Source organism: Epargyreus clarus, unplaced genomic scaffold (genome assembly GCF_041222505.1).
Source record: "Epargyreus clarus isolate Ecla_fem2 unplaced genomic scaffold, WU_Ecla_fem_2.2 ptg000026l, whole genome shotgun sequence".
In the NCBI taxonomy this organism is placed as follows: domain Eukaryota; kingdom Metazoa; phylum Arthropoda; class Insecta; order Lepidoptera; family Hesperiidae; genus Epargyreus; species Epargyreus clarus.
In genome coordinates this window covers 2,401,734-2,421,549 of record NW_027332233.1, presented here as the reverse complement: position 1 = coordinate 2,421,549, position 19,816 = coordinate 2,401,734, and the positions used below count along the sequence as shown (strand labels likewise).

At 39.1% G+C, this 19,816-nt stretch overlaps 2 protein-coding genes across 2 annotated transcripts; both read right to left on the bottom strand.

Annotated features, from left to right (window-relative positions):
• Positions 1-186: 186 nt before the first annotated feature.
• Positions 187-19,557, bottom strand: Hira (histone cell cycle regulator-like protein). The gene is made up of 20 exons (XM_073087380.1): positions 19,406-19,557; positions 19,154-19,327; positions 18,688-18,849; positions 17,483-17,640; positions 17,019-17,127; positions 16,394-16,554; positions 15,800-15,968; positions 15,530-15,624; positions 15,085-15,255; positions 12,818-12,942; positions 11,922-12,080; positions 11,347-11,539; positions 9,974-10,076; positions 9,016-9,135; positions 8,114-8,260; positions 6,329-6,425; positions 5,635-5,718; positions 4,639-4,713; positions 2,013-2,229; positions 187-1,363 (listed from the first exon to the last, which is right to left on the bottom strand). The coding sequence occupies exons 1-20, from the start codon at positions 19,440-19,442 to the stop codon at positions 1,214-1,216; spliced, it is 2,706 nt and encodes a 901-aa protein (XP_072943481.1). The 5' UTR covers positions 19,443-19,557; the 3' UTR covers positions 187-1,213.
• Positions 2,221-3,863, bottom strand: LOC140753146 (aspartate aminotransferase, mitochondrial-like). The gene has a single exon (XM_073087568.1). It carries the CDS (start codon positions 3,176-3,178, stop codon positions 2,888-2,890), a length of 291 nt encoding a protein of 96 aa, XP_072943669.1. The 5' UTR covers positions 3,179-3,863; the 3' UTR covers positions 2,221-2,887.
• Positions 19,558-19,816: the final 259 nt, after the last annotated feature.

Genomic DNA, 19,816 nt, shown 5'->3' with positions numbered 1-19,816 from the left:
ATATCATAAGACTTGGACGACTTGTAAAACATTATTAAACATGTGTTACAAAAATTTCATGTATGTACTAACTAATAGAAACTAGATTATCCGGACCTCGGTTATCCATATTCACGATTATCCGGACTGATTGGTAGTCCGGATAATCGTGTAATAACCAATTATGCATGTTTATAATATTTAGAAAATGTGTGTTTTAATAATTTCTTAATAAACATTGATTTTCGTTGGTAGGTAATTGGTTTTTTTAATAAACACAACATTATATACTACATGTGCACAAAACCGGCTGTTCTCCATATATTCTGGATTTCCGATTATCCGAATGCCTACCGACAATAATTAGTCCGGTCAATCAAAGTCTACTGCATTATGAGTATATTTCATAAATATAAACAAAGTAAGTTAGAAAATGTTACATCGTTGGACTTGTTTTGAAATTCGAATGCAAAAATACTGTATTATTATTGACATAGTTCACAATTAATTATTTTTGATAAGATTTGGGATAATATTCTCATTACATTGGGAGGCATGACATATATTATGGTAGGATGCACATTATCATAACAAGTGAAAAAGTTTTATCTCCTTATAATTTAACTATTTAGTATTCGGAATAGATTGCAAATTGTCATAAATTGTTTTAACTAGCAGTTTTTCATTTCCATTTTTTTAAACAAAAACTGCTCAAATATCTTTACTGTATAGTTCGCTCGGTTACATAGTTCACACATATCCCGAACAGCAGTGAACACCAATCTGATTAAATCATTACCACATCATAAGAAATACTAGGATCTAACGTCCACTTGCCAAAAAGCTTCACTTAAACTAATTTCAGACCAAGAAAAAGATAGACTTCGCATACCAAATTCTGCCCTTCTGCAAAATATACAAATAGAAAGTAAATAATGCAGATTCAGTTTAATACAAAGAATGTAAGTTTTATAGAGATCGACCAAAAATAGATAATAATAGATGAGATCATGACAGTTACTCCCACAAAAACAAGTAGAGCTTCAATAGTATATTCTGACGGCGAAGTCTTCCTTTTTCATCTAAGCTTCTAACCACAACTTCCAATACCGCACATTACAATACCACAATCACTATATTCCAATATAGACAAGATTCCACTAACACCACTATATTCCAATATGTTATATGATACACACATGCACACTATGTTCTCTACGGGGCTTCTACACTGTCAGTGGCCGTTGACGAGGCCCGAGATAGAGTCTGATGCAGACCGGAGCTCTCGGATCTGCTCGGAGTACTCTGTGTAGAGGCGCTGCCATCGCAGCTGCTCCACTAGCAGCGACAGCATCTCGTCGAGGATGTCGTGTTTCTTGATGCCCTGGAAAGTAAAAATGTGAGGGTGGGTGTGGGTATAGCCATATTTTGTTGAAGGGGGTGGGTTCATGACGCCCGGATTTTTTTTCACCTATGTTGAGGGGTGGGGAGGTAGAATCCGAAATAAATAGTGACTGATATTAATTGCAGAAAACAGATATTCCCTCCTTTTAGAAGGATTTTTCGTTTGCCCATATGCTCTCCCAACGCTAAGGTGGGATGGGGGTTTAAGAATCCCTATACCCCCATATACGCCCACGGATGATAGCAGTCTTCATGTATGATAGAATATTTCGACTTGTGACATCACCGCTGTATCGATATAAGTGCCCCCGTTTAGATTTGAAAGACATTAAAAGTCGGAGGCACGAAATCCTTAAAGTTAATCTTAATCACATAAAAAATGCTTTCTACACTCACAGCCCCCCCACACTAGGATTCCCTGTATCGTGGGTGATATGGACACACACAGAGACATATAATACACAAATACAGAAACCTAAATTCATCATTTAGATATCTGTCTGGCCGGGGATCGAACCCCCGGGACCCTTCGCGCGTCGAATACACAACACGAATAATTTTACCATCACTTAAAACTTGCCCTAATAACGTCTGGGATTAGAACCGACAATTATTACAAATAACCTTACCAGTACAGTAGACTGCCACTTCTTAGGTGTGGAGGTGCAGTGACTGGGTCCGAGCATATCGTCCAGGATGGTCCGCAGCTGGTCCTCGGTGCCGTGGTTCGCGAGGTGTGTGAACAGCGTCATCAGCCAGTGCCTGTAGTCCTTGTCTAGCCGGAGGTGCAGGCAGGAGGCCACTTGCGCCTCCAGCCAGCTGCTCGCTGTGTTCGTACTGTACGCTCTGAAGAGGGAAATTATCACAGAGTAATTATCTATTATTTATATATATAAAAATCAATTGCTGTTCGTTAGTCTTGCTAAAACTCGAAAACTTCTAGACCGATTTGGCTAATTTTAATTTAGAACAGTTTGTGGAAGTCCAAGGAAGCTTTAAAAGGTGAATAAATACGAAATATATTTCATAAATAGATTCTGAGGCGGTACAAAGTTTGCCGGGTCACCTAGTAAAGTATAAAAAGTAGGTTTATTCTCTACTTTATAATGGAAAGAAAGAAAAATACTTTATTCAGGAAAATTGCAACACACACAATTGCAGACACAAAATAAATAATCAAACTGCACGAAGTTATGGGAGCTGGGCGTCGAGGAAAGAATTGCAATAGTCTATTTCTCGAACGAATTAAATTTTTTATTTAAATTTTTCTCAACTTGTTTTAATAAGGAATAATAAGAAATATATTAGATAGGTAGAGTCACTTTCCGCGATGGAGGTGAACTGTTCCCATGGCGGACGGCCACCTGCACGAGGACGCGCCTCGTCAGCGGTGACCGTTCCGCGAAGACACTATGCAGCGTAAGCACGGTGTAGGGCTGCGCGATGCAGCCTTAACGTGTAGGGCTGCCCCTTACACGTAACTTCTCCCGTCTCAGCTGAGCAATTATTTGCCCACGTTTAGTGCAAATATTGCGGCCTTCTTGTCCTCTCGATTAAGGCCGGTGAAGCAGAACATGCCGATCAGGTCGGCGATGTGTCGCCAGGAGTTCTTGTTGCCGGCGCGCAGCTGCGGGCGCATCGCGATGATGCGGTCCACTATCAGCTTCACGTCCGGTAACCAGTGCTTCGTGAGGTCGCGCGCGGTGAGGATCTCCTGCACGAGGCGCGCGCTGTCCAGCGGCGGGTTGGAGTGCATGGTGTGCGCCATGATCTTTACCTGCGACATTGTTCCCATTCGCTGGGTTTCGGGTCGACGCCGGTGGGGTTGCGTGCACACGCGTGAAGCAGTATTATAGATCCTTCGGGGATTTTGGAGATATCTTAGTTGGCCCACGTGGGCGTGGGCATCCAGATCTCCTTGTTCCTCGCATAATGCTTCGTGATGAACTTTAGGCCTAGACGGAGGGTGCCAGTGCCGGATAATGTAATAGTAGCTTCATCTCGTACTTGCACATCAATTTTCGGATGTAGCGAGCTGAGCAGGGTTTCCCGACGTCCGGATCTCGTTGGTTGAAAGGTTCGGTTTCCCGTTTAATTTCGATAGTCCGAAACACGCACAATTCGGGAACTTTCGATTGCGCCAGTTATGGGTTCCTCGACGCCCATCCTACCGACTGCGCCAGTTATGGGAGCGTCGAGGAAAGAATTGAAATAGTGTATTTCGCGAACGAATTAATTTTTTTTATTTAATTTTTTCTCAACTTGTTTTAATAAGGAATAGTAAGAAATATATGAGATAGGTAGAGTCACTTTCCGCGATGGAGGTGAACTGTTCCCATGGCGGACGGCCACCTGCACGAGGACGCGCCTCGTCAGCGGTGACCGTTCCGCGAAGACACTATGCAGCGTAAGCACGGTGTAGGGCTGCGCGATGCAGCCTTAACGTGTAGGGCTGCCCCTTACACGTAACTACGGTTAAAATACAAATAACTATAATAACGGTGTATTACAAAACGGCCTTTTACAAAAATTGTTGCATGTCTGAAGTATTCATAAATTACTAGGATTTACATTTTAATTTTATACAATTGAACGTGAAGGCAAAAGGCCCTGATACATAAAAAGAGAGCGTGTAAATAGTATGTCCATAGTGACGTGATATGTAATCATCATCATCATCATCAACCCATTACTGTCCCACAGTTGGGCACGGGTCTCCTCTCAGAATAAGTAGGTTTTGGCCATAGTCCACCGCGCTGGCCAAGTGCGTATTAGAGTGCGACATGCCCGATATTTAATAAAGCTATATAATATAAAAGTGAGGAAGTGTGACGTATTTGGCGAGTGTTTTTTTTACAATATAGGAGTAGTCGACGAGCATGCAGTCCACCTGATGGTAAGCGGCTACTGACGCCCATGGACATCTGTAATCAACCCCAGGTACGATTAGATATTCCTACCTGAGATCGGCCACAGATGCGCCGCTACCCTTGAGGACTAAGCTGGATCGCCTCGGTAAAGTATGTGTACCTTCAAGGCACAACACAGCAGCGCTTAACACAGCTGTTATGAGGCAGAAATAGATGTGGCGGTGGTGCTGCCGGAGTCGAACCACAAAGTGTTCTACCAACTTCAATAGTATTTTCATAGTGACGTGGGTATGTAAGACGTATAGCAACGTAGACAGGATAGCAAAGTGTGAAAGTGTGATGTATTTGAGGAGTGTGACGTGATGTGATGTGTTGCGTGTCATACCCGGTGGCGAGCACGGGTCCGGGCGGGCCGCCGCCCTCGCGCCGCAGGGGATTGCGCGCGTCCGGCCACGACGCCCTGCAACAGTAACATACCTGTTATAATGAATGTGATTAGTTAGGCAGCCAGCCATTTGGTACTAAGCCGCCATTTAGATAATTTCCGCATGCTTGCTACGGAAAATGAGACCGACACCGACCGGGCCCACCAACGCGACAGGAGGGCGCCCGCCGCCCGCCACTCGCCGACGAACCGTCCACGCGATCACTATATATATACTATTCGCGATTTAACTAAAATTTCCATTGTTAGCCTGAATATACAATTTGCAAGTAACCTGGTGTTTGCTGTCGAAGATTCCCTACCATAAATGGTCCTTCGAGCCGGATTACATTACGAAAGAAATCAGCAAAATATTGGGAAGTTTACTCGACGGCATTTATTAAGAAGACTGAGACCGTTATATCAAGGAATTCGAACAATCAAGGAATATTTTTTTTCAAAATGAACTCGTTCGATTCCCGGCTAGGGAAAAAGTTATTTTAAAAAAGTAATGATGCAGTTATAATTTTTATCAAAATCGGCCTCGTAACTTCTTTCAGCATTTTTCGCTAATCCCTATAGTTTCGGATTTGGCCCTGAAGGCCCGTTTGAAAAATTCACCCTGTATAGTGAGGATAGTCTTTAATAAAAATCAGTCAGTTCGTCTATAATTACGATTGCGATTTAGTAAACATTTTCCCAATTTAGTGAGCAACTCCCAGTAGAATCGATACTTATTTACTAATTTGTGACAGTATTAAATAGTCTAAAATTTGAGATGACCGGTGTAAGCGTCACGATTTGGCTAAGCATTTGCTAGCATACTATTTAACCGAATGGAGTCCATTTTGGAGGCCGTTGTTGCAAAAAAATCACTCATAATTACTCACAACCACGCCAATAGAAGTGTAACTACAAAAAACCCAAGTAAGCCGTAGTGTATGTAGATATACGTACCCGGCGAGCGCGTGCCTGGGCGCCGGCGTGCCCGCGCCGCCGCCCGCGCGCCGCAGCGGGTCGCGCGCGTCCGCCCACACCACCCTGCGACAACATCGCACATTGTTATAAAAGAGACTCGCCGAACCTCTAGCGGACTAAGGGGGGAGGGGGAGATCCCCGATCTTCTTTTTCTCGACTTCTTCTGACGAAACAACTAGTGAAGTGTTGGTAGATGTCTCTCTCTCTCTCTCTGTGCTCTGTGTGCTGTGTGTGTGTGTGTGTGTGTGTGAAAAGTGTTCTGCAAAGAATCTATTTTGAATTAAAAATAATAATTTGATTTGATCAAACTGATTTCAACTGTTCAAATTGATTAGAACCAAACAATCTGTGAAATGTGAATCAACGAAAAATAATATTATTTTGTAAGATCTAATCAACTTTTTACTCTAAGGGCCTCTATTCAATTTTCCGCCCCGCACCTCCGACGACTTCAGACCGCCACTGCACCGACCCGTATAGTGGAACGGTCACCATACCGGCCTGACGTGCACAGGGTCCGGGGATCGGTTCCTAGCCAGATAGATCTAAAAGATATTATCCAAACATACAGCTACGTAAACCAAATACGTATGTTTGGATAACTGGTGTTAGCCAAACATACGTTTGTAACCATAAGAACGTAATAAAAATTACTATGATATTTAAAACTCACCAAGCACATAACTTCTGACTGTAAACATAACTTTTTCCGTTGGAGAATGATATCAGCGGGTTACCATCCTCTAGCAGTGAACAATTCGTGACGGTAACTGTAACGATACAAAATTGCGTTGAAAAATTAATTAGTGGAAAATTAGATAAAAAATATTTTAGTGATATACTTAAACCTTTGACTTGAATGAAAGTAGATAAAGAAAATGTATTTACTTATTTATTTATTAAAGGTTCACCAACGTAGTGTACACTTATATAAATTACATTGCAAACGTTAGATAAATAATTCGTGTTACCCCCAATTATAGGTGAACACGGCATTTATAGAATTGACGCTCTAATAACTTAAAATATAATGAATTGACGCTAATAGCTATAAATAATATGTATAGATATTGAGGAAATTATAGGAGATGATTATGATTTTTATTTAGAACTCCTAGTTGAACTTTTCTCTACAAAACTGCTTTAACTCGAAACGTCCTCTACTATGTTGCTCCAATGCAAATGGGTAAAGGGGCACTGAGGAGATACGTTAGGGGTGGACCAACCCATGTTAGATATTTTCAAACCATCCATGAAACATCTGACAAGGCTTAACGACTGCTAGCTTATGGCTTACGTGTCCTACGACGTATAGATAAAAAATGTGAGCCGTCACGGGATGTCTGGCAGATGTGAAACATCGACATTATTTTGTAAAAGTAATATGCAGAAAAGAACATATTGTGATAGGAACTAAATATGTCATAATGATAAAATAAAATATTACGATTTTTTTCCAGATAACGATGACTATTTATTGAATTCGATTGCGCATGGCGACGCGACGCCACACCGTACACACTACTGCATATAGACTGTATATATATACCATCGTATAGCGTGGCATGCGTCGCCACGCCAGAAATCGGTTTTACGTGCGGCTATAGATGTTTCACATCAAAAGTAGCCACTGGTGGTCACTCATCTGTACACCGACCGCGTGCAAAACTAATTCGAGTTTTTTTGATAAGACTTTACCTCACGTTCACTAGTACTTTACACATTGATCACTAAGTTAAGATCGTTAACGATTAATTAACGATTAACCGTCGTAGAGTCAACTTACCCTGATGATGGTTCGTTTTGGAGCGAAACACGTGTTAGTGGTGGTATGTATGGTGGTGTATATGTTCAATTTTTTGCATCTGCACTCATCCTTTGTGGGAGGGAGGGTGGTACATACTGCATGGTTTAAAATTTATACCATCATACATACTTGTAGCGGATTGTTGCGAAGTAGTTTTAATCTTAACTTAATAGCATGGATTTCCGCAAAGTAACACCTGATACATTTAACATTGCTGGAACGCCTTGCCCGAAAACATCAGGAAAGCATCCTTCATAAGCACCTTCAAGAGACTGGGTACGGGAGCATTATTTTCGACTGTCATCTGACTGAATATAAGTCTATTCATATTTCTTTGCTCTTCGTTATTATAGACTATTTATTATATTGTATTACATAATAATATGTATTATAATATATATATTATATATTTATATGTAAATATACGTATATATTATATGGATGTGTATGTTTGTATGTATTAATTTGTTTCATTTGTATCATATGCAGGTGACTGTTTTCTTTGTATAAGCCTACCAAATATTATCGCCATCATCCAGGGTTGACTGGCAGAGAATGCCATTAGGCATTAAGTTTACCTTTATAACACTTATTTTAAGGTGTTTCAAAAAAGTAAATAAATAAAATAAAAATAAAACATTGATCACTCACCGCAGGGAGTAAGGAGACTCTTGAAGCAGAGCGGGCGGATAGCGCACGTGGCGTTCGCGAGGTCCCATATCGCCAGCTCCGCAGATGTAGTTACAGCCACCAGCATATCTCCAGATAGCGTCAGCTTCGCCGCTTGGGACATTAGCGCTGAAATAAATTGTATTGTAGCACCTTAATAACATGACACCGACATGAAAGCTGATAATATGAACTAAATTATTTAAATAAAACTACTACGATTTTATTGATTTTATAAAAAATTATTAGGAAAACGCCTTTACAAATTTAAAGCGTAAATTGTCAATGCACAGATGTGTATTAGTCTGGTACGAGTGTGTTTTTTTACATAGCAATAAAATTAGTTCGTTGTTAATAATCAACTTTTTATCTACAACAGATCGAATATTGACAATGTTTAGTATGAAAAAATTGTCAAACGTCGGTCTTTGATAGGAAGAAATAGATAGATTGATGACTTTTAGTAAAGGGTCATAGCAGTACAATTACACAGCAGCAGTACGAGTATATCAATATGTGACTGGCAGAGAATACTTTTAGCGTTAAGTACGCTTTTCATATCATTTTTATTTAAAGTGGTTTTTTTTTATAATATAGGAGTAGTAGATGACTTTGTAGTCCACTTGATGGTATGGGGGTACTGCCGCTCATGAACATCTGTAATCAACTCCAGATAGGTAGGTATAGATTCTTGCCTGAGGTTGGCCACAGACGCGCCGCTACCAATGAGCACTAAGCTGGAATGCCTCGGAAAAGTACGTTCCCACACCCTTCAACCGCTGTTATTAGGTAGAAATAGGTGTGGCGGTGGTGTCGCCGGAGTGGAACCACAAAGGGTTCTAGCACCTTCAAGCGTATTATTCGTCAATATTGAGCGTGTTTACCGATGGGCGGCAGCGCGCGGGCGGTGCGCGCGCGGGCGAGGCGCCAGGCGTGCAGCGAGCCGTCCGCGCACGCCGCGCACGCCCAGCGCGCGTCGCACGCCACGCACGTCACCGCAGACCCTGAGCACACACACGACACATTATTTCACAGCAATTTAAAAAATCGGACATGCACGCCATAGATAAGTATAGATATCTCACCGCCTTGTAATAAGGAAGCCATGAAGTGGCTTAAACGCCTGACGAATGTGTATCATGGTATCATCGATGGCTTTCATGGTGTAATTTAAGCAGAACGATGCCAGCATGCACAGTTAAGTGGTGCAAAAACACGAAATCGAAGAAAAAGTGCGGAGAAATGTCGTTTCATTCGTAAATGCTCTAAAAATTTTTTTTTTTAACATTTTTCAAACACGAAAATTGATGACAGTGGCAATTTCAATTGTCAAAACTGGTTACATTTTCTTGTTAGGAGTAAGTAATCTTTACTAATCTATGATGTACACAATAAGACATAATTTATATAATCATATTATGTGTTACATAGGCACTGACAACTCTGTGTAACTACACTCTAAAATTACATTGTTATATTTTATCTCAATTTTATATGTTACATCAGCACGCTCATGTTCGACCCACGAATCAAATAAATATTTCAATGATATCATAATACTCAGGTAGATATATGTATTAGGCTTAACACTGAAAAACTGGTTCATTTTTTTTATCTATTTACTCTTTATTGGCCATATTAAAAACAATGTGGTGCAAAAGGCGGACTTAATGCTAAATAATATTTTCTCCCACTCAACCTTAGGGATGTGCAGAAAAATTAAACACCAATCAACTAAGGTTATTAGGTAAATGTTAAAAAATAATAATTTATTAAATCTAAAATAAACATAGACAAAGTATCAAGTTGTAATGTTAATTTAAGTAAGAAAATATTTCTTACCTAAATAAGTCTCCCACAGAGGATCGTTGGACGCCGAGTTATTTGGAATGAGCTGCAACCGAGACAGCGTACCGTAGTACGTGCTACACGCCTTATTCACAACCTGAAAATTATATCGTGGGTTTGTCTTTATACTTGTATTTTACTTTTGTTTGGTTTATGTGTAAGTGTGCTTTATATCTATGAGGGTTTTTAAGTATTTACTAATTTAACTCCTCGCATATTAATTCTTCATTTTCGTCCAGCAACGCCGCGGTGCCGAGGCCGTGGAGCGTGTACAGCAATAAGTACAGTCACTTGACTTGCACCGTTTCAACAAAGTGCAGCATGAGCACCCTGATTGCGCTCATAACAGGGTCGGCAGTACCCAGCGCGGGAATAGTCCATTTGGCTGGTACGTCGTACGCGTGGGCTCAGCAAGGAGGCAAGTGACCACTACAACAAAATATGGGAACCGCTTCACGAGATTAGCTTCACCGCCCTGCCGCATTGCTTACACGTCGTACGCGCGGAACCGGCAGTGTTGCCAAAATCAATTTAACTATATATATCTTTTTATAATATAAAAGTAACAGATGAGCATGTAGTCCACCTGATGGTAAGTGGCTACTGCCGCCGATGGACAACTGTAATCAACCCCAGATAGGATTAGATATTCCTACTCAGGGTCGGCCACAGATGCGCTGCTACCCCTAAGGATTAGGCTGGAACACCTCGGAAAAGTCTGTCTCCTTACCACACCCTTCAAAACCAGAACACAGCACCGCCTAACACTGCTGTTATTAAGTAAAAATAGGTGTGGCGGTGGTGCCGCCGGAGTCGAACCACAAAGGGTTCTACCACCTTCAAAACTATATTTAGATAACCGCCTCAAACATTCGTACCTGCAGTCTAAGTTTTTCTTTTACAGTGCAGTCTAAGAGACACGGCCACTTGGCTTGTACGTCGTATGCGCGGGCTCGGCAGGGGGGTTATTAACTGCTTCAAGAATATTAAAGAGAATCGCCTCAAGAATTGGTACCTGCAGCCTGAGCGCCCCAGCAGCGCGTACAACAGGCCCTGCGGTGCCCAGCGCGGGGGCGGGCAGCGAGGGCGCGGGGGCGGGGCCGGCGGGCGTGGCCGGGGAGGGGCAGGGCGGCTTGGCTTGGCTTGGCAGAGATGCTTACTACTTCAACAGTCTGCAAACCGTCTCAAGCGTCTATACCTGCAGTCTAAGCGCCCCGGCAACTCGCACAATGGGTCCGAAGGTGCCCAGCGCGGGGGCGGGCATCGACGGCAAGGGGCAGGGCCGCTTGGTTTGTACGTCGTATGCGCGAGCACAGCAAAGAGGCTGACTACTTTAACATAACATGCGAACCTCTCTAAAGGTGTACCTGTAGTCTAAGCGCTCCAGCAGCGCGTACCACAGGCCCTGCGGTGCCCAGCGCGGGGGCGGGCAGCGAGGGCGCAGGGGCGGGGCCGGCGGGCGTGGCCGGGGAGGGGCAGGGCCGCTTGGCTTGGACGTCGTACGCGCGCGGACCCGGTAGACTCGCCGCTGAACGCTTTTTCAACCTGCTGTCTAGGACGCTGGAATATTTGAAATACTCTTAGAATGACGCTGCTGCTGCTGTGTACCTTGACTCAGTAAATTATAGACTCCAAAGTGGCAGCTTCTCTATAAATATCTCGATGTCACATTATCAAGCTAATAAGATTTTTGACAAGTTATAAAGCCGATAAAGGGATTTTGGTGCTTGCCACCGTGCTTGGCTATATTTGTTAGTTACTGAAATAAATAAAAAAATATGTAATGAAACTCCGTTGTTAGATTCCTGCATCATATTACCCGAAGATTTTCCAATGACATTTATCTCAAAAATATTAGTGTTACTAAGTTAAAAAAAACTGCACGCAAGGCCATTTTAACCACAATCCTTATAACCAAATAAATAAAAATCCCTGAACTAACTTATCGTTGCTCTTATTATTCTGTAGGGAGGTGGCGTGGTTGCTGACGTTGGGGTGTATGATGATGTCGTCCCGCCTCTCGACAACGATGCGCGACTTGTTCTGCGAGGACGTGCTGAAGCAGTTCTCTGAGCCGCTTGGCTGCGAGCCGAGCGATTCGCTGGAATGATGTGTATGGTTTATTTACTTATACAGAATAATTATTAGCACTATCAAAATGAATTTTAACAAAGAAATATATTTTTATTTTGAAATCTATAATATGTCTTGTTTATAGTCAAGTGTTACGAGGAAATCAGTGGTAACTTCAAATTTTCAATTCAAACATTCATAATTCAATGATTTTAGAGTTGATATAAGTTACATTCACTACTGTTTTCTCCAATCAACGTATCCAAATCTACTAGCGTGCACATTTTATAAAGAAACGTTGGTACGTCCATATGATTATCAACTTGTACTTCTCAATTATTGCGAAATCTCTGTTAACATACATTTGTGTTAACGTGCGCAAATCTTCAAAATTTTCTTCTTCATAAACATTCGAGTACATCATAATTAACGTGGGGTTAATTAAAGTGTGCGTCTCTGGAAGAGTCTCCGTGAGCTAGAAGTGTTTCCTTATCACTATACTTTTCTATTTTACCACGCTTTTATTAGCTTGACTTGTATGTATGTAACGGAATCTTTGAACTCGACATTTACCCACTTTGAACGGTCCAAATAATTTAAAATTTTGAACAATTATCAAGAACCGATGACAATACACAATTTAAATAATTTTATCCCATTCACCTCATAAGAATCGTCAGGAATCAGAATTAACTATTTTTCCTTGTACGATTTTAGCGTGGTTTTTAGTTTTTAAATTATACTTATTTTGTTACGTCTACTCACTTGGCATCCGCCTGTGTGAGCGGTATGAAGACGGGCGTGATGCGTCGCTTGCCGTCCGACGTGCGCGTCTCTATCTGCCGGTCTACCGGCCGCGATACCGGAGACGGTGTCAACACCACTTTACTCTGAAAATATTATTAACACTGTGTAATGAAACTGTGTTCACTACATATATATAAATAAAATTGGAGTGCCCGTTTTTAAGATTGAAATAACCGCATTTACTACATGCATATGAATATATACATACGGTACATACACCAAAATAACATTTTTTTATTTTTTTCTGTCTGTCTGTCTGTTTGTTCTGGCTAATCTCTGAAATGGCTGAACCGATTTTAACGGGACCTATTTTTTATTGGCAGGTAGCTGATATAATAAGGAGTAACTTAGGCTACTTATATTTTAGAACTAGCTGTGCCCCGCGTTTCATCCGCGTTATTTCTTTTTAAAATATTAAATAATTATAATAAAATCGTTTATTCGCGGAAGTTGACTACATGTACATATACAAAAACATATGAACAGTAAAGATGAAAAAAGACTGTTATTTAAAAATAAACAACCACAAAAGAGAAACAATAATTAAACACAATAAAACCTAAAACAAAATATGAAAGATAATAATGTAAAAATATATTATTCATATCACACACACCACTTGTTCCTTTTATAACATATCACTGCACCTTATCTCTATTGTAATCAATCGTATTTTTGTAGACTACATTTAGATTTTAAATTGTTAATAACGCCTATGTTTTGAAGAGCGGGGTACCCAGTAACACGGGTTTTTTAGCCCAGTACAGGGGCTTTTGCCACTTGTTTTGATTGTGTTTGAAACTTTGAAATTTTGAAACTTGTTACTATTTGAAAGAATTTTTTTTTCTTATATCAAATCAAAACATTTTTTTATTCGATATACGTTCACTTTCAGCACTTTTTGAATGTTAATACAACTACCGCCAAAAAATACTAATTTAAATTATAATTACAATAGAAAAAAAAGCAAAGTTTTAGCTATTATGTTCGTAACAATTTAATATGCCCATTTTGACACATGTAATCCAAACGTCCTTAAAGTTTTGAACTAAGTTTGTATGAACGTTTAACACGTAATGGAAAGTTAAATACTTCTAAACGTACAATAACTAATTAATTTATATACAAGAATGCTTAGTAAAATTTATAAATTCTATTGCACATTTTATTTCAGATAAAATGTGTCCTGAAAAAAAAATCCTACATCAAAAAGTATCATAGGCGTCGTTGCAATATTATGTCAGTCGGGTAATTTGGCAGTTTACGACCATTTACGGCTACAGCTTGCGGCTTCAAACCATAATCGATTAACTTTCAAACAATCGAAATTTAGAATTACCAATAATTAATTATTTATTTATCCCTTTTTCATCATAACAACAATAAAATAGTTGAGACTTTATTCCTTTGAATGATAAAATATGTAATGTCGTATATATTTAAAAATCAAAAATCAAGGGCGACTGAATAGTACCTACCAACACCAAAATAAACCTAAATCATATGACCAAATGTTTGCAATTTCTGTGAACGGCGATAATCGTTTCTGTGCGACCGGAACGGCAAATATTTCCGCACGAGCGACAGAAATGGATAATAAGGATTATTACGAATTTTTTTGTGCTTAGCGACCGGGCTTTACTATGCGTACTGATAGTACGCATAAAAATTCTATACATATTTATACTATTCATTATCGCGATTCGGGCCTCTTTGTATGTTAGAAGGTTATCAAATTTATATGACGAAATTGATAAAAAAAATATTTATATGACTTATTTGGTGAAACAGTCACCATGCTGATCTGACACACAGAGTGTTCGATCTGTTCTGGGAGTCTACATATTTGTTTTTGTGTGCGCCAAAGGCAGTTACAACACAGAGAATCCTAGTGCAGAAAGTTTTGAAGGTGGTAGAACCCTTTGTGGTTCGACTCCGGTGGCACCACAGCCACACCTATTTCTGCCTCATAGGAGCAGTTAAACGCTGCTGTGTTCTGGTTTGAAGGGTGTGGTAAGGGTGACATATTTTACCGAGGCGTTCCAGCTTAGTCCTCAGAAGTAGAGGCGCATCTGTAGCCAACCTCAGGTAAGAATATCCAATCCTATCTGGTATTGAATACAAATGTCCGTGGACAGCAGTAGCCACTTACCATCAGGTGGACTGTATGCTCGTTTGCTACTCCTATATTATATAACGAAAAGTATATTTTATCTCTACAGTACCTGCGATTTATCACTCTTAGGCGTGGTTTCTTCTTTAGGCGTTTCTTTTTTAGCCTCCTGCTTCTCGCGCGCCAGCATTATCTCCGGGCACTCTATGAGAAGGTTCGAGGACATATCACCACCGCCTTCGTTGGCTAAGCATTTGCCGTAGATTTTTTCGTAGAACGAATTCTGGACATAAAAAAAATGTTTTTATTTATGAATAATGTATTTAACAAATTATTGTAATAATTACGATGCACAGTAAAACTTAAAAAATATTTTTTTACGGATTTTAAGAGTAATTTTAAAATGCAGCATTAATATTATCCAGTAGCTGGTTAATAATAAAATACATAGATCTAAAGTAAAAGTATATTCAGTTTTTTTTATTTTTTATTGAAAGAATGTGGACTAAGTTTGCCGTTTCAATGTTATAAAAAATAGTAAAAATAAACTTATTTACCTTTTCTTCAATTGTGATTGGAGTGCCAATTTCTTTATTGGTAAACTGAATACATGCTACGGTCCCATCTGAACTACACGCCAGTAGATTTAAACCTGATAAATATGTATCAAATGTTAATTTATTAACTAAATATGAATAAAAATAAATTAAGGCAGCCATGTCAGCCAGCCTAATAATAATTCGAAATTTGGGCTTTCAATGAGGGGATCCGAGGATCGAATCCCAACCCGCGCAGCAACACTTCTTGTATCGTAACAACAGCCTCACCGTCGGAGCTCCACGACAGATCCAGCACGCTGTCGGTGAAGATCTCGTGCACCACCACGAGGGGCCGCTTGAGCGACGTCAGCCATATCGACAGCGCGCGGTCGCGGGACCCCACCGCCGCGCAGCAACACTTCTTGCCCTTCTTCACGAAAATGTTGCTGTTGAAACGCTGTTGAGGGGGCAAAATTATATTATTATTTAGAGGAGTGGAATTATTTATTAATTTTTTAAGGCTCTTAGATATTTTAGATACAATAAGTTCGAAAGTTTTAAAGGTGAAAGAACCCTCCATGGTTCGATTCTGGAGTACACCCCTTTAACACCCTTTTAAACATGGAGTTTGACATATCTAGGGGAAATAACGTCAACTAACCATCAAGTGGACACCACAGTTTGATACTTCAATAAAAAAAGTAAACTTAGACATACATATAATACTTCTCGCAGACATGCAGTCTATCTAATGCTAAATTGTCATAGTGTTAATATGACTAGACAACCTTACATCCTATAATATAACCAATCTTATAATTTTCTGCTGTTTGGGCTGAGTAAGGTCTGGGGGATAACTTTCAGTAGACCAAAACTACTCACAGCACACGTAACCGCCTTCCTATGCCCCACGAAGTCCTTGTCGCACCGCCAGCCTTCTCGCTCTACCACCTGCGCGGTGGGTCCTCCACCGTTCATCGCGTGCGCTGATAGCACGTACTGGCCGTCCGGAGACCAAGATAGGCGGAGAACGTGGGTTGTACCTGGGGTGAGAAGTGGTTCGAGGATCAATATTATGAATCGGGGAATGAATGGTATAGGAATGATGAATGGATGAGTAAATAAATGTATAAAAACAGGCAAATTAATGTTTAATGAGTGAGCGAAAAATAAATGAATGAAATGAAATGAACAATATATTGACGAAATAAAGCGTAAAAAATATTGAATGAATAAACTAATGATACTGATATGTGAAAACATGTTGAATAAATGAAAGCAAATGAATATTGGATGAGCAAAATTAAGGAGCACAGAAAATGTCTCATTTCAACAACTCTTTCTCAAAACCTAGTAGTAATTACATTCCATTTTTTTTGTACTCCACATATACTACTATTAGATGGGCAGCTCATAAAATTATTTCTTGCGACTTACATGTCTCACAAATAGTTTTAGCTTGATGTTTTTTTCAATACACACATAAATAATTGTACACAATAGTTACCTCCACATTCTTCAAAAGGATCAGTTATAACTTTTTCTTGCACCCAGTCAGCTGTCTTCCAGATCCTTAGGGACTTATCATCTGATTGGGAAGCCAGATATTTACCAACCTGGAAAAGACAATTAAATAAAATAAATATGAAAACACTTTTGAGGGGCTTGCTATATTTTTGTATTTGTAAAAATCATCTAAGCTCATTTTTAAATGCCATCATGCAATTATCAAATACTGGCACTGGTAAGGCAATGACAATACTGACAGCTCAAATTCATATTTTCAACTTCTAAGAATGGTCTTATAACATGTGATCCTCTTTCCACAAATGTATACAATATACATATTTATTTATAATAAGTGTTACTGATACACTAATAATAATAAATTAAAATACTGTCTATCAATGCAAAAGATCTTGTTGCCATCAGCTAATTCTTCTATAGGTACTGTACAAAACATAAACTCACAGGATCCCAAGCCACACCTTTCACAAGACCCGTGTGCCCGGTCAGCACACACAGCATCTCAGGTAACTTCTCCGCATTCCAGATTATTATAGTGTTGTCCACGCTGCAGCTTGCCAGCCACTTGTCCAGCGGCGACCATGCTAAGTCTAACACATCACCTGTAAATAAATAAAAAATAATTAAGGTCCATCCATCCACCCATCCATCAGCCTTTTAAGCTCCGCTGCTGGATATAGGCAATATAATTAAAGTCACTTTCCTTAAAATAAATATAAAAAAATATTTTAAAGAATGCTGTACAAACTCGACAAAAGTATCAATAAAATATTAATAAAATCATATTTTAATTTTTGAATAAAACAGAAATGAAATCTTAATGTTATTTAACAACTTATGAATCTCTTAAAAGGTAGAGCAAATGCTTAAAAATCTCTTCTGTAGTAAAAATTAGTTTTTCAAGCTATCAGTTGTTCATGCATAACATTCTGCCATAAACAATAACATACACATTTTATTTGATATGCGGTCCACAATCTAGTAAGTATTATCTATGTTATTGTTATCTGTGTGTTTAAACATTTACTTTACAATGCATTGAATTAATAAAATAATATCAATATAATTTATTGATATAACAATGCTACTGGTTGGATTTACATATAATTATTCTACACTCATTTCATCGTAAAATGAAATAACATTATTTAATTATATTATAATTTATTTATTTTTGTATCATGGAGATTGAAGAGCAGATGTTCTATTTACATGTCTTTAGAAGAATGGAATTTGTCTACACTAATATTATAAAGAGGAAAACTTTGTTTGTTTGTTTGGTTGTAATGAATAGGCTCAATTACTACTGGACCGATTTTAAAAATTCTTTCAACATTTGAAAACTACATTATCCACGAGTAACATAGGCTATATTTTATATGAAATATATTTGATAAATAGATTTTGAGGCAGTACAAAGTTTGCCGGGTCAGCTACTTATTAATAAAATAATTATTTGAAAGAAGTGTTTAGATTATGGAGATTATATAAATACCTAACACAAAAAAAGTGGATTGATGAACAGAAGGGAAATAGGTTCTCAAGTTTGCCTATATCTAAGGCCCCATTAACCAACTCCAGTATCAATTTTGAATAGGTTTGACCACATACTTATAAACAAATTTATTTTGATAAATGTTAAGATGTACCTGCATGTCCTCTCAAGATCGACAAGCACCTCCAAGTTTCACCCTTGGACTTGCCAGAGGTCCCCACAGTGACACTGAGACTCCACACCATGACCAGTCTATCATCCCCTCCAGATGCAAGATACTTGCCACCGTTACTCCATCTCACGCAGTTGACACATGCTGAAAAGTTTATTGTATTATTTTTAGTGACCGACCACAACTGTTTTTTCCAGTTTAAATGAAACCTTAAGTTTCTTTCCTAGTTTTGAATGAAATTAAAACTCTTAATGAGTATGAAAATGTACATAAATCCCAGAAATTCAGATCTACAGACTTATAAAATTAATTGTTTATATAATATGTTTTTTTATTCAATAGACCAAAACGGAAGACCCACTTCACATTACAGACAGGTGTAACAGTGAAGGCATGTTTTTTATACCACCTTTCTAATAAATGTTTCCAATAACGAATTACAGCTAACCTAAGTGGTTGTCCATTTGACACAACATCTTAGGAACATTAGGATCCAGCTCAGCTGCTTCGTACAAAACGGGGTTTAAGTTCCACACCACCACCCGACCGGAGTCCCCACCCTGTCCCCCGGTCGCGAACCGCTTCCCCGTAGGATGAATATCAATAGAAAATATGGGTTTGTCTGAAAATATTAAACAATTTAAACAACGCTTTCATTACGCTCATACAGCAAATACATACATAATTAGGCTATACCCACCATCGTGATTGACCCAACAGGGCTTTAAGAGCTTCATTTATATAATATTACGGACCCTGCAACTTAAATGCTGTAGAAATTTGTTTATTTTTACTTTATATTTACTTCAGTTTAAAAAATGACAATGAATGACATGTATGACATTAGCATTTTTAGCATTACCGCCCGGCATTTATGATGCTATGTTCAGAAATTTAAACATCGTATCAATCATCTACCAAGTATAACAGTTATTTCCATTCCTTTATGTTCCCTCTTTGTAAATAGTGGTATTTCATAGAATATTGTAATTGGCAAATTATTTGGTAATGGCGTATGTATTATTCAATTAAAATCATATTGCATTATTTTCAAATTATATCGAAGGTTTTAAGACGTTTCTAGAAGTGGTAACATTACAGTGGAAAAATT

What these genes read in the sequence shown, in the direction of transcription:
- LOC140753146 (XM_073087568.1), bottom strand. Translation starts at nt 3,178, where the DNA reads ATGGGAACAATGTCGCAGGTAAAGATCATGGCGCACACCATGCACTCC.
- Hira (XM_073087380.1), bottom strand. Translation starts at nt 19,442, where the DNA reads ATGAAGCTCTTAAAGCCCTGTTGGGTCAATCACGATG. An exon ending in AGTCAGAAGTTATGTGCTTG is followed by an intron (nt 5,719 to 6,328) that starts GTGAGTTTTAAA and finishes ATGTTGTCGCAG; the next exon opens with GGTGGTGTGGGCGGACGCGC. An exon ending in CCCAGGCACGCGCTCGCCGG is followed by an intron (nt 4,714 to 5,634) that starts GTACGTATATCT and finishes TTACTGTTGCAG; the next exon opens with GGCGTCGTGGCCGGACGCGC.